General features: G+C 43.6%; 1 protein-coding gene across 5 annotated transcripts in view; it reads left to right on the forward strand.

Moving 5' to 3' along the window:
• The first annotated feature begins 1,052 nt into the window (after positions 1-1,052).
• HM13 (histocompatibility minor 13) overlaps positions 1,053-14,363 on the forward strand; it is a 45,866-nt gene continuing 32,555 nt past the window's right edge. For 2 of the 5 annotated variants that reach the window (XM_060771850.2, XM_060771851.2), the window contains exons 1-2: positions 1,169-1,409; positions 8,837-8,935. In XM_060771850.2, the coding sequence (XP_060627833.2) occupies positions 1,242-1,409; positions 8,837-8,935 (267 nt within the window). In that variant the 5' untranslated portion in view covers positions 1,169-1,241. Of the gene's footprint in view, positions 1,410-8,836; positions 8,936-14,363 lie in introns of all 5 variants that reach the window. The other 3 variants (XM_060771847.2, XM_060771848.2, XM_060771849.2) reach the window with 3 other exon arrangements.

Consider the following 14,363-nt stretch of genomic DNA (forward strand, 5'->3'; position numbering starts at 1 on the left):
GTGTTAAGATGTGCCTGGCTGAGCCTGGAGGGATCTTTGGTTGAGAGGTGTCAAGATGTGCCTGGCTGAGCCTGGGGGGATCTTTGGTTGAGAAGTGTCAAGATGTGCCTGGCTGAGCCTGGGGGGATCTTTGGTTGAGAGGTGTTAAGATGTGCCTGGCTGAGCCTGGGAGGATCTTTGGTTGAGAGGTGTTAAGATGTGCCTGGCTGAGCCTGAGGGATCTTTGGTTGAGAGGTGTTAAGATGTGCCTGGCTGAGCCTGGGGGGATCTTTGGTTGAGAGGTGTTAAGATGTGCCTGGCTGAGCCTGGGGGTATCTTTGGTTAAGAGGTGTTAAGATGTGCCTGGCTGAGCCTGGGGGGATCTTTGGTTGAGAGGTGTTAAGATGTGCCTGGCTGAGCCTGGGGGGATCTTTGGTTGAGAGGTGTTAAGATGTGCCTGGCTGAGCCTGGGGGGATCTTTGGTTGAGAGGTGTCAAGATGTGCCTGGCTGAGCCTGGGGGGATCTTTGGTTGAGAGGTGTTAAGATGTGCCTGGCTGAGCCTGGGGGGATCTTTGGTTGAGAGGTGTTAAGATGTGCCTGGCTGAGCCTGGGGGGATCTTTGGTTGAGAGGTGTTAAGATGTGCCTGGCTGAGCCTGGGGGGATCTTTGGTTGAGAGGTGTCAAGATGTGCCTGGCTTAGCCTGGGGGGATCTTTGGTTGAGAGGTGTTAAGATGTGCCTGGCTGAGCCTGAGGGATCTTTGGTTGAGAGGTGTTAAGATGTGCCTGGCTGAGCCTGGGGGGATCTTTGGTTGAGAGGTGTTAAGATGTGCCTGGCTGAGCCTGGGGGATCTTTGGTTGAGAGGTGTTAAGATGTGCCTGGCTGAGCCTGGGGGAATCTTTGGTTGAGAGGTGTTAAGATGTGCCTGGTTGTTTCCTCTCTGCTATTGCATTATTGTTATGTTATTATATCCTTCACATTATGTTATAGACTAATTTGTATTATATTGTGATATTTGATCAGCTCATGATCTTCTCTCCTCTTCTGAACCTCTCCTCCTACTCGAGCGAGGGATGCAGGCCTCGCTTAGCAACGGAGGCCAGGCGCCGGTCTCCAAGGGGCGTGTCCTGGGAGCAGGCGGGCCAGCCAATCAGGCCGCGGGCTCCCCCGCGCAGGCGCCGTGGCGCACTTCCGGTCCCGGGAAGGGAACGTGTCCCTGGGTTGAGGCCGGGGCCGGAAGCGGGCGTCGTGCGGCTTGGCTGATGGAGGCGCAGAACGGGAGCGGGGCGGCGGAGGGCCCTTCGGCGGCGGAGGCCCGCCCGGCGGCCACCCCGGAGGGCATGGCTCTGGCCTACGCCAGCCTGGTGCTCATGGCCCTCCTGCCCATCTTCTTCGGGGCCCTGCGCTCCGTCTCCTGCGCCAAGGGCAAGGTGGGCCCCACAACCACAACAACACCCCCCCCCCCCGGCGCCTCAGGTCCTCTCCTGTAATTTGGCTGGGTTGTTGTAGGTTTTTTCGGGCTATATGGCCATGGTCTAGAGGCATTCTCTACTGACGTTTCGCCTGCATCTGTGGCAAGCATCCTCAGAGGTAGTGAGGTCTGTTGGAACTAGGAAAAAGGGGTTTTTATATCTGTGGAATGACCAGGGTGGGACAAAGGACTCTTGTCTGCTGGAGCAGGGTGTGAATGTTTCAACTGACCACCTTGATTAGCATTTGATGGCCTGGCAGTACCTGGAGCAATCTTTAGTTGACAGGTGATTAGATGTCCTTGTTTGTTTCCTCTCTGTTGTTGTGCTGTTGTAATTTTAGAGTTTTTTAAAATTATTATTTTAAGGTTGTGAGGTCTAAACAACCTCTGAGGATGCTTGCCATAGATGCAGGCGAAACGTCAGGAGAGAATGCCTCTAGACCATGGCCATATAGCCCGAAAAAACATACAACAACCCAAAGTCCACATAATCTGCTTTGGACTGGGTTATATGGCAGTGTAGACTCGTATAATCCAATTCGGAGAATATAATGTGGATTATATGGCAGTATGGACTCATCTAATCCGGTTCAGAGTAGATCAGTGATGGGCAACCTTTTGAGCTTGGTGTGTCAAAATTTGCCAAAAACCTGAGCATAACTTGAGTGGGGTGTCAACTTCGAGAAAAAAAACCCCCATAATTTTGCAATATTTATAGTTTAAATAAGAAAAATGTATGTTCCATGCTGAGTTATGAACAATGCTCAAACGTGCAGATGTTAAATTTGTAGAGCCTTTCACAAGTTTAAGGATGGAATTAGGTTGGCTCTTATAAGGTGTATTTCTCTGTATGTGGTCGCGTGTCATCAAAAATTGCCATGCGTGTCAGTGCTGACACGCGTGTCATAGGTTCACCATCACGGGAGTAGATAATGCGGATTTTTTTCGTGTCAGGAGCGACTTGAGAAACTGCACGTTGCTTCTGGTGTGAGAGAATTGGCTGTCTGCAAGGACGTTGCCCAGGGGACATTGCCTGGATGTTTTGATGTTTTATCATCCTTGTGGAAGGCTTCTCTCATGTCCCCGCATGGGGAGCTGGAGCTGACAGAGGGAGCTCATCCACACTCTCCCCAGATTCAAACCTGTGACCTGTCGGTCTTCAGTCCTGCCGGCGCAAGACAGGAGCAGAATTCAAAACGATCCAAACAGATTAGAGATGGGTTGTTGTAGGTTTTTTCGGACTCTGTGGCCATGTTCTAGAGGCATTCTCTCCTGACGTTTTGCCTGCATCTATGGCAAGCATCCTCAGAGGTTGTGAGGTGGATGCTTGCCATAGACGCAGGCAAAACGTCAGGAGAGAATGCCTCTAGACCATGGCCATATAGCCCGAAAAAACCTACAACAACCCAAAGTCCACATCATCTGCTTTGGACTGGGTTATATGGCAGTGTAGACTCGTATAATCCAATTCAGAAAGTATAATGTGGATTATATGGCAGTATGGACTAATCTAATCCGGTTCAGAGTAGATAATGCAGATTTTTTTTCGTGTTAGGAACGACTTGAGAAACTGCAAGTTGCTTCTGGTGTGAGAGAATTGGCCGTCTGCAAGGACATTGCCCAGGGAACGTTGCCTGGATGTTTTGATGTTTTATCATCCTTGTGGGAGGCTTCTCTCATGTCCCCGCATGAGGAGCTGGAGCTGATAGAGGGAGCTCATCCACCTCTCCCCGGATTCGAACCTGTGACCTGTCGGTCTTCAGTCCTGCCGGCACAGGGGTTTAAACCACTGTGCCACCGGGGGCTCTACTATAACTATTTATTTATTTACTGCACTTGTAGACCGCCGTTCTCAGCCCTAGGGCGACTCACGGCGGTGTACAGCATATAAAAACAGTTTACAATAAAGGCAATATCACAACAACAATAACAATAACAACATCACTATCAATAACTATGAGAGCTGTTTAGCAGTGGAACTCTCTGCCCCAGAGTGTGGTGGACGCTCCACATAGGGAGCTGGACAGAGGGAGCTCATCTCCACCCTCCCCGGATTCGAACCTGTGACCTGTCAGTCTTCAGTCCTGCCGGCGCAAGACAGGAGCAGAATTCAAAACGATCTGAACACATTAGAGATGGGTTATTGTAGGTTTTTTTGGGCTATATGGCCATGGTCTAGAGGCATTCTCTCCTGACATTTCACCTGCATCTATGGCAAGCATCCTCAGAGGTTGTGAGGTGGATGCTTGCCATAGATGCAGGCGAAATGTCAGGAGAGAATGCCTCTAGAACATGGCCATATAGCCCAAAAAACCCTACAACAACCCAGTGATTCTGGCCATGAAAGCTTTCGACAATAGATTAGATATGGGCCAAAATTAACAAAATGAAGTTCAGCAGTGACAAATGCAAGAGACCCCACTTAGGCAGAAGAAACGAAATGCAAAGATACAGAATAGGGGACAATGCCTGGCTCAAGAGCAGTACGTGTGAAAAAGATCTTGGAGTCCTCGTGGACAACAAGTTAAACATGTCAGCAATATGATGCGGCAGCAAAAAAAAGCCAATGGGATTTTGGCCTGCATGAATAGGAGTCTATGAACCATTGCGGAGATTAAGATCCTCTGGGGAAGCCCTGCTTTCCGTCTCACCATTGTCACAGGCATGATTGGTGGGGACGAGACAGGGCCTTCTCGGTGATGGCTTCCCGGCTATGGAACTCCCTTCCTGGTGAGATCAGATCGGCCCCCTCCCTCCTGTCCTTTAGAAGGATGGTAAAAACTTGGCTGTGGGACCAAGCTTTCGGGACAGGGCAATAAAGCGGCAGTGGGAAAGATGACAGGGCCAATTGGATTTGATGCGGATGACTAGGACAGTTTTAAATTGTGTATTTTAATATTTTGATTTTTTAAATGTTTATGTGAATCTGTGTCCCAGCATTGAATGTTTGCCATGTATATGCTGTGCTCGAGTTGTAGAATTAGTTCAGCTTGACGCCAGCTTAACTGTTTTCAAGCCATGGATAGTTTAATACGTGGATAAAGAACCTATAGATACAGAGGGCCAACTGTACAAAGCAGCACTCTGAAGGTTTGAATGGCCATCTGTTGAGAAAGCTTTGATTGTGTTTTCCTGCCTGGCAGAAAGGAAGTGTATTGTCGAAGGCTTTCATGGCAGGAATCACTGGGTTGTTGTAGGTTTTTCGGGTTGTATGGCCATGTTCTAGAAGCATATGTCCCTAAGTGCACGTTATCACTCATTTAGGATTGTCTGCGTGCCCCATCTCTACCTGAAAACTATCCCAGTTATATCCTACCTTGTCAATGTCCAGCATTATTGTTTAATTATGACATTTGGCCCAGTCATAGGTTTTAAATGTTTGTTGTTATTTTTACTGTGTATTGTTTACTTTTGTTTATGAGATTTATTTTAACTGCTGTATTGATTGCTTTCTTATTGCTTTTACTGTTGATATACTTTGGGCTCGGCCTCATGTAAGCCGCACTGAGTCCCTTGGGGAGGTGATAGTAAAGGTAAAGGTAGTCCCCTGACATTAAGTCCAGTCATGTCTGACTCTGGGGTGTGGTGCTCATCTCCATTTCTAAGCCGAAGAGCCAGCGTTGTCTGTAGACACCTCCAAGGTCATGTGGCCAGCATGACTGCATGGAGCGCCGTTACCGGGGGCTCCTGGGGAGGTGATAGCGGGGTATAAATAAAGATTATTATTATTATTATTATTATTATTATTATTATTATTATTATTATTTCTCTCCTGACGTTTCGCTTGCATCTGTGGCAGGCATCCTCAGAGGTTGTGTGGGTGAAACGTCAGGAGAGAATGCTTCTGGAACATGGCCATACAGTCCGAAAAACCTACAACAACCCAGAAAGGAAGTGGGTTGGACTGGAAGAAATGATTAAGATTGCCGCACACTGTACTTACCCTATAATCCTTATATACCACCTGTCACATCAGCACTTTTAATTCTGTACCCATTACTCTGGCCCGGCCCAGTTTTATTGTGTCTTGGTGTATTGTTTATTGTTTAATGTTGCTTTAATTGTTTTTAATTTGCTTTAGGTTTTGTATTGTTATGTTGTGTATTGAGGCCTTGGCCTTTGTAAACCGCATCAAGTCCTTCGGGAGATGCTAGCGGGGTACAAATAAAGATAATAATAATAATCATCATCATCATCATCATCCCTTTGGGAGTCTCTTCCAACTCTTAGCATTCTATGATTTTAAAAAGGACAGAAGTGGGGAACTCATCTCTTTTGCAAAATTCTTAATTATCTTCATGCCCTGGTGAGCTTTCTCTCTTCTCGACTTCAAATATACAGCTGTTGTCTGAGTTTCTCCCCTGTCAGAAGTCTCTTTGTCCTCTTGAATGTGTCTCTCTGTTCTCAAAACGGGATGATGACATGTTATCCACTTCACTGACTCCTTTAATATGTCATTTTCATTCCAGGTACCTGTCACCATTGCCTGCTCCCCTTTTGCTTGTTGACTTGTCGTTTGCTTAAAATGCATTGCCTTATCCTGGTGCATGCAGAAAAATAGCCCTCTAAATCTGGCATGGGCAAACTTGGGCCCTCCAGGTGTTTTGGACTTCAACTCCCACAATTCCTAACAGCCGCTAGGCTGTTAGGAATTGTGGGAGTTGAAGTCCAAAACACCTGGAGGGCCCAAGTTTGCCCATGCCTGCTATAAACTCTGTTCATTCTCTGGGCTTTTTATTTGTGTATTTATTTATTTATTCCAAGTATTGTCTGCTACTTTGTCAGCCAGGTTTGTTTGCAATTTAAAAAAATAATAATCTGTTCCGACTTACAATAATAATAAACCCAAAGTCTCCTTCTCACACACACATCTGTTCCTTCCAAAAATATAGTCTTGCCAAAGACTTATATATTTTCTTTTTTTAATGCAAGCTGAAGGCACAGATACTGTGATATGGCTTCAGCCTGATTTGTCCATAAGTTCCCACCTCTTTCTTGAATATTGGGGAGGGCTTTACAGGATGTGAGCTCAAGCAGAAGGAAGAGGACTGACGTGTAAAGAGGCAAATGGGCCAGGTTGGGAAACAAGGCCCTCCTCCACACACTTGAGTGCTGCCTTGCGTTGAATCCGGCGGCCAAGTGTGTGCCTTGGCAGGTGCCCTGTTACTTTCATAGCAGTCATCTTTTGCAGAAGCTGTCCTTTTCTGGACTCCTGCTTTACAAAATAGTGTTTGCTGTATGGTCTTGTCACAGTGAAGATTAATATGTGTAGTCACAAACAGCTGCGGAAGCTTTCCCTCTCCGATCATGGAGTAAACTCACACCTTTGTCTTTGCAGGAGACATTATTCAAATATATATATATATATACAGAGTCCCTTTACAGAGGCTGAAGACTGGAATACTTTTTCTTTTTCTGATACTCCCAGATTACTGGAAACTTCTTACTTGCAGCAGGATGGTTTTGTAATCCAATTCTTGATACACCAGCCTTCAGTAAACTCCAACCTTCCAACTCCTTTATTATTTCAACAGTTGCTTCACCCTAGAATCATAGAATCATAGTTGGAAGAGACTTCATAGGCCATCCAGTCCAACCCCCTGCCAAGAAGCAGGGAAATTGCATTCAAAGCACCCCTATTTATTTGTCATGTCAGGGCAACCAGTCAATTGTATTACATTTCTAACAGAACAAAACAAACAGACAGACAAAACACAAAAATTGCAAGTTTGGTAGTTGATTAAATGTCCTTTGACCAGTATCTGGCCACTTGGAGTGCCTCTGGTGTTTCTGCAAGGAGGTCCTCCATTGTGCATAAGGCAGGGCTCAGAGTGCCTTGCAGCAGGTGGTCAGTGGAAATCACCCCTGACAGATGGCCATCCAGCCTCTGTTTAAAAGCTTCCAAAGAAGGAGCCTCTACCACACTCCGGGGCAGAGAGTTCCACTGCTGAACAGCTCTCACAGTCAAGAAGTTCTTCCTAATGTTCAGATGGAATCTCCTTTCTTGTAAATTAAAGCCATTGTTCCATTGTGTCCTAGTCTCCATGGCAGCAGAAAACAAGTTCGCTCCCTCCTCCATATGACTTCCTCACATATTTATACATGACTATCATGTCTCTTCTCAGCCTTCTCTTCTGCAGGCTGAACATGCCCAGCTTTTTAAGCTGCTCCTCATAGGGCTTGTTCTCCAGACCCTTGATAAATTTAGTTGCCTTCGTCCCCTGGCTGTAATTACACAACGCTATCCAGGTGGTTTGGCTCTTATTGCTTGCTGCCCTGATCCTTATGCTACTTGTTACTTAAGAAATGATAAAAACTATTAACAGTGGTTCTCAACCTGTGGGTCCCCAGGTGTTTTGGCCTACAACTCCCAGAAATCCCAGCCAGTTTACCAGCTGTTAGGATTTCTGGGAGTTGAAGGCCAAAAACATCTGGGGACCCCAGGTTGAGAACCACTCTGTGACGAAGGAAAAGTTATTCTACAATTAATGAATGTGGATTTGTGCACCGACATTGGCAGGAGTCTGTTTAAGGCTAATTAACCTGTTGGTGCACCATCCAAGCTGTACTGTGCCCCCTGATATAAACAAACCCACAGACCTCTTTCTTACAACAACAACAACAATCTTTTTTTATAACCTCCCACCATCTCCCCAAAGGGGACTCGGGGTGGCTAACATTGCTTAAGTCGCATTGACCGACTGTCTGCACAGGGTTCCATACTTTGCACTATACAACACAACCATTCAATGCTTAGGCTTCCCACCAAAATGGAACTGTAGAGGAGAGTCTACTGAACAAGACAGTACCTGCTGCAGTATCTGTTGAGGAGTTACGAAGGTGGAAGCATTACTTTTCATTCAACACTTGTACAACTATAGCCCTCCTGAGAGACCTCCAAAGAAGGAGAAGCTACAGCTCTCCAAGGCAATTGATTTTCCTGCTGAGTAGTTCTGACAGTCAAGAAATTATGCCCAGTGTTTAGATGGAATCCCTTTTCTTGTAATTTGAATGCATTGTTTCATATTCTGGTGAATCCCTGGAGAAGGAAACAAGTTAGCTCCATCTTCTCAATGACCTCCTTTAAGATTTCCAAAGATGACTCTTGTATTACCTCTCAGTCTTCTCCAGGCTAGGCATACCATACAGCTCCCTAAGTCATTCTGAATAAGGCTTGATTTCCAGTTCTAAAATATAGGGTGTTGCAGCAGTTTTGTATTTAGCAGAGCAGATCTTGGTATGGTCGGTTCCATTAAGAAAATACATTTGCCTTTCCTCTTCAGCAAGAGGAAAAACCCAAATGGGCAATCGAGAGGAGGGTTCTCTTCAAATTGTATTCTTCTACTGGAGGCTGATGGACTAAAGTCTGGCTAATTCTTTCTCTAGAATGCTTCAGACATGCCAGAGACGATTACCAGCAGAGATGCTGCCCGCTTTCCTATTGTTGCCAGTTGCACCCTCCTAGGCCTTTACCTCTTCTTCAAGGTAAGTAAAATTACCTGTTTTCTTTCTGTACTATTCTGTAGGCTTTGTGCGAATGGGGTGATGATATTTTGTCATACAGAAAAGCCCTATCATTCTTGGCAGGCAGAAACTTTGCTCACAGTAGTTTACACAAAGGTTTGTCAGCAGGGTAAATAAATTAGATAAAATATTAAAATAGATCAGAGCACTTATAATTAATTTTTTCATCTCCTACACCACATGAGCAGATGTCCAGCACTGTTCTCCAAGGATGATGGGAATCCCATAGCAGATGGTGTTATGCCAGGCCTCATCCTCCTGGCCAGTTCTGGCCTGGAAGATAGTTGTGGCATGATCTCCAGAAATGGGTTCAAATTCCCAGGACTCTTTTATTCCAAGTGTTCTGGTTCTCATTTCTGTGAAATGTCTTCCCATTCATATTCACAAGCAGGACAACTATTTATTATTTATTTAAAGCATTGAAATTCCACCCTTCTCACCCCAAAGGGGACTCAGGGCGGAGCACAACATATAAACAGCGAACATTCAATGCCGAAACATACTAGACCATGCACATACAAAACCATTAAAATAACTTATCTCAAGGGGTCTTCAAACTTTTTAAACAGGGGGCCAGGTCACACTCCCTCAAACTGTTGGAGGACCAGATTATAATTTGAAAAAACAAACAAACATGAATTCCTATGCACGCTACACATATCTTATTTGTAGTGCAAAAAACCCCTCTAAAAATGCAATAAATAAAATGAAAAACAATTTTAACAAATATAAACCTATTAGTTAATGGGAAGAGTGGACCTGCTTTTGGCTGATGAGATAGGATTTTTGTTGTTGCTGTTGTGTGCTTTCTAGTCATTTCAGACTTAGGTTGATCCTGAGCGAGGGCCGGGTAAATGACCTTGGAGGGCTGTATCCAGCCCCCAGGCCTTAGTTTGAGAACCCGTGATTATCTTGACGTTAAAATCCTCTAGTTAAAACTGTCTCAACAACCATAGTACCAGGAAGCTTTGTTTGAAAACCTGGAGGTGCCACCAGTGATCTGGTTAAGTTGGACATTCTAGTTTTTGGACTTCGGGTCCTTAAATCCCCCAGCCAGTCTGTCTAGTCCAAGGAGCACCTTGGCTGGAACATTGGGAGAACTAATTTCCCCCAAAATAACATTTCCGGGCTCTAAATCTGGAGCTGTGCATGGCAACTACATTAAACTACTTGATAAGTTTGGTCAAGTCCATTTGGGAGGCTGAATATGACACGTGAATGGGCTCTGAGATGTTTGACTAAACCATTTCATGCTGCGTATTAGCCAGTTAATAGTGGCCTTGGGCACCTGGCGATCACAGCCTGTCCTGGCAGGCAAGGCAAGGCAAGGAAATGAAATGGCTTTACCTGGCAAATGGGGCTGCTTCCTGGATAAGGTTTTGTCTTAGATGTTTAGATAAGATGTCCCTGAGGTCAGAACATTGAGGCCTCTCTATTTGGAAGCAACAATTGAAGAAGCGATCAGAGACTTACGTTGAAGTAACCAGGAAACAATTGGTTTCTCTTCTAAGAGAAGGAGCCATTCTTTTGTAATTATCACAGTCAATTAATTCCTTCAGAATTAACCATTTGGTGTAAAAGTTGAAAATACATGGCCTTCCAGCAGCTAGACTACATATCCTAGCTGTCCTGGCCAGCATAGCTAAAGATGAAGAGTGCTGGGAGTTGCTGCTTAGCATCTGAAAAGCCATAGGATTATCACCCCTATTTTATATATTTATTTGCAACATTTATATGCCACCCTTCTAACAGAGCGGCTTACAAGATATATATACATACAATATATTAAATTATTAGCATAGTACAGTATCAGATATTGTTCTATGCTCATGTCTCTGGTTGCTTCTGGACCCTGAACATCAAGCAAAAAGTGGGCGCTAGAAACAACATCATACGAAAGGTGACTGGCACAACCTGGGGATCACAACCAGACACAGTGAAGACATCTGCCCTTGCGCTATGCTACTCTGCTGCTGAGTATGCATGCCCAGTGTGGAACACATCTCACCACGCTAAAACAGTGGATGTGGCTCTGAATGAGACATGCCGCATTATCACAGGGTGTCTGCGCCCCACACCACTGGAGAAATTACACTGCTTAGCCGGTATTGCACCACCTGACATCTGCCGGGAAGTTGCAGCCAATAGTGAAAAGACCAAGGCAGAGACATCTCCAGCTCATCCCTTGTTTGGGTATCAGCCAGCACGTCAACGACTTAAATCAAGACATAGTTTTCTTAGATCTACAGAGACACTCTCTGGAACACCCCAGCAAGCGAGAGTCCAAAAGTGGCAGGCCCAAACCCAGCACCTCAATCCATGGGTGATACCAGATGAGAGACTCCCCCCTGGGCACTCAGAAGACTGGGCGACTTGGAAGGCGCTGAACAGACTGCGCTCTGGCACCACGAGATGCAGAGCCAATCTTAAGAAATGAGGCTACAAAGTGGAATCCACGACATGCGAGTGTGGAGAAGAGCAAACCACTGACCACCTGCTGTAATGCACCCTGAGCCCCGCCACATGCACAATGGAGGACCTTCTTGCGGCAACACCAGAGGCACTCCAAGTGGCCAGATACTGGTCAAAGGACATTTAATCAGCTACCAAGTTTGCAAAATTTGTGTTGCTTTTTTTATCTGTTTGTTTGTTTTGTTCTGTTAGAAATGTAATACAATGTTCTGGTTGCGGATGACACGATAAATAAAATACTGGGATGCTGTAATACTGATACTCTACTGTCAAAGGACATTTAACCAACTACCAAGTTTGCAAAATCTGTGGGTTTTTTTCTTTTTCTTTTTAATCCGTGTGTTTGTTTTGTTCTGTTAGAATTGTAATACAATGGTATGGTTGCTGATGACACAATAAATAAATACTATGCTCATAATTATATATAATTATATATTATATATTGCTATATTGTACTACACCATTATATTGTAATACTATTTGTAATATTACATGTAATATTATTATAATATTGTATTATTATTATTAGTAGTATTATGTTGTATTACATTATAATATTATAAATATTATATTATTGTACTATGCTAATAATTATATTATTATTATTATTATTATTATTATTATTATTATTATTATCTTTATTTGTACCCCACTAGCATCTCCCGAAGGACTCGATGCGGCTTACAAAGGCCAAGGCCTCAATAAAACAACAGCATAACAAATACACAACTTAAAGCAAATCAAAACATTAAAACAAAACAACAAAAAAATACACCATAACACAATAAAACTAGCAATAAAATATATATTGCTATATTGTACTACACCATTATATTGTAATACTATTTGTAATATTACATGTAATATAAAATATATAATTATAATACTGTATTATTAGTAGTAGTATTATGTTGTATTACATTATATTATAAATATTATATTATATTATTAGCAGAGCACAAGAGACAAGATGGAACTGTCTTCAACTGTAGCCCCCTCTCTCTTCACTCTTAAAGGCCTTGTCATTAGAGTTTGCAATAGAAAATTATTAGAAAAGTCTAGGCTACAAGAGTATACAAAGCAGATTTGGATATGTATTGTCGAAAGCTTTCATGGCTGGAATCACTAGGTTCTTGTGGGTTTTTTCGGGCTATATGGCCATGTTCTAGAGGCATTTCTCCTGACATTTTGCCTGCATCTATGGCAAGCATCCTCAGAGGTAGTGAGACTACACAGAGAAGCCATTGAAATCCACAAGCATGTGGACAATTTCAACAGAAAGGAAGAGACCATGAAAACTAACAAAATCTGGCTACCAGTATTAAAAAACTCTAAAATTACAACAGCAAAACAGCAGAGAGGAAACAACCAGGCACATCTTAACACCTCTCAACAAAAGATTTTCCCAGGCTCAGGCAGGCCTTCAAATGCTAATGAAGGTGGTCAGTTGAAACATTCACACCTAGCTCTAGCAGAGAAGAGCTCTTTGCCCCACCCCAGCCATTCCACAGATATATAAACCCATTCTCCTATTTCCAACAGACCTCACTACTTCTGAGGATGCTTGCCATAGATGCAGGCGAAACGTCAGGAGAAATGCCTCTAGAACATGGCCCTATAGCCTGAAAAAACCCACAAGAACCTAGATTTGGATATGTTTTGGATCTGTCTTTTATGCAGCTCTATAGGTGGGTTTTGTGGTGTAATGTAAAATAAACCACATGTAGTTCACGTTGGATCAGTCAACACACTGCCTTGCCAGAGAAAGAAAATATGCCACGCAGATGAACAGTAAATCACAAGTAGTTTACTCTTCACGATTCAGAGCTGCATATTTACAAACATGTGATCAGTTACATTGACTCACATAATGTCCTTATAGATGGATTTTAAATGGTCTTTCTTTGTTTATGTGGATAATAATAATAATAATAATAATAATAATAATAATAATAATAATCTTTATTTATACCCTGCTACCATCTCCCGAGGGACTCGGTGCGGCTTACATGAGGCCGAGCCCACAATACAACAATGATAAAAGCAATAACAACAATCAATACAAACAACAAAATAAAACTCATAACAAAAAAATAAAAAATAAACATTAACAGTAACACAACGGTGTTTAAAAACCTATGGCTGGGCCAAATGTAATAATTAAGATTTAAGAATAATGCTGAGCATGAACAGATGAACTCCTTCAGCAGCTCATGAAGCAAGAGTACTCTCCAAACTCTGTCTCTCTCTCTGCTTCTGCATAGCTCAAGCCTGAACAAAAATGTAACAGTAACCAAAAGTCCCAGGCTCAGCCTGCTCCCAGGGCATTGCCCGTCCTGGCAATAAGAGCTTCATGCATCTTATTTTACAGTTGACACATACTCACTGATTCCTTACATGCCCAAATAGGTTTGAAGTAGGAAATCAGCATGTGATACAACTGTTGGGTTTGCAACAGACACTTCTGCAAATAATTCCTCCTCGTTTCCTCAACATCCTGTTTCCCTCCCTACAGTTTCCGATAACTCCAGGTAGATGTTCCAAGAGCAACTGGAGTTTGGAAACTTAGCACGTGAAGCCTGCCTGTGATGAGCCTTAATTATTGGTCTCTGTGTGCTTGGTCTAAAGGGCAAGCCACTTGTTGCTAACATGTATTTTCTAGGAAATACGTGGCCTCCATGTAGGCAGCTTTTCTAGAAGAAACGAGGCAACTTAACTTTTGGTTGACTTCTTAAGAACTGATTGGCAGTCATACGTGCAAAGGAACCTAATGGAAGGTTTTTCAAGAACTTGTCGCTCCGTCTTGTGCATTTTTATCTAGAAATTAATTTAGTTTTCAATGCAGGATGCTTCCAATAAGTATACAGAGGGTTGCAAACATTTATGTAAAAGTATTTTGAGGGTCTCGTTTTAATCT

The sequence above is a fragment of the Anolis sagrei genome, chromosome 4 (genome assembly GCF_037176765.1).
Source record: "Anolis sagrei isolate rAnoSag1 chromosome 4, rAnoSag1.mat, whole genome shotgun sequence".
NCBI lineage: Eukaryota > Metazoa > Chordata > Lepidosauria > Squamata > Dactyloidae > Anolis > Anolis sagrei.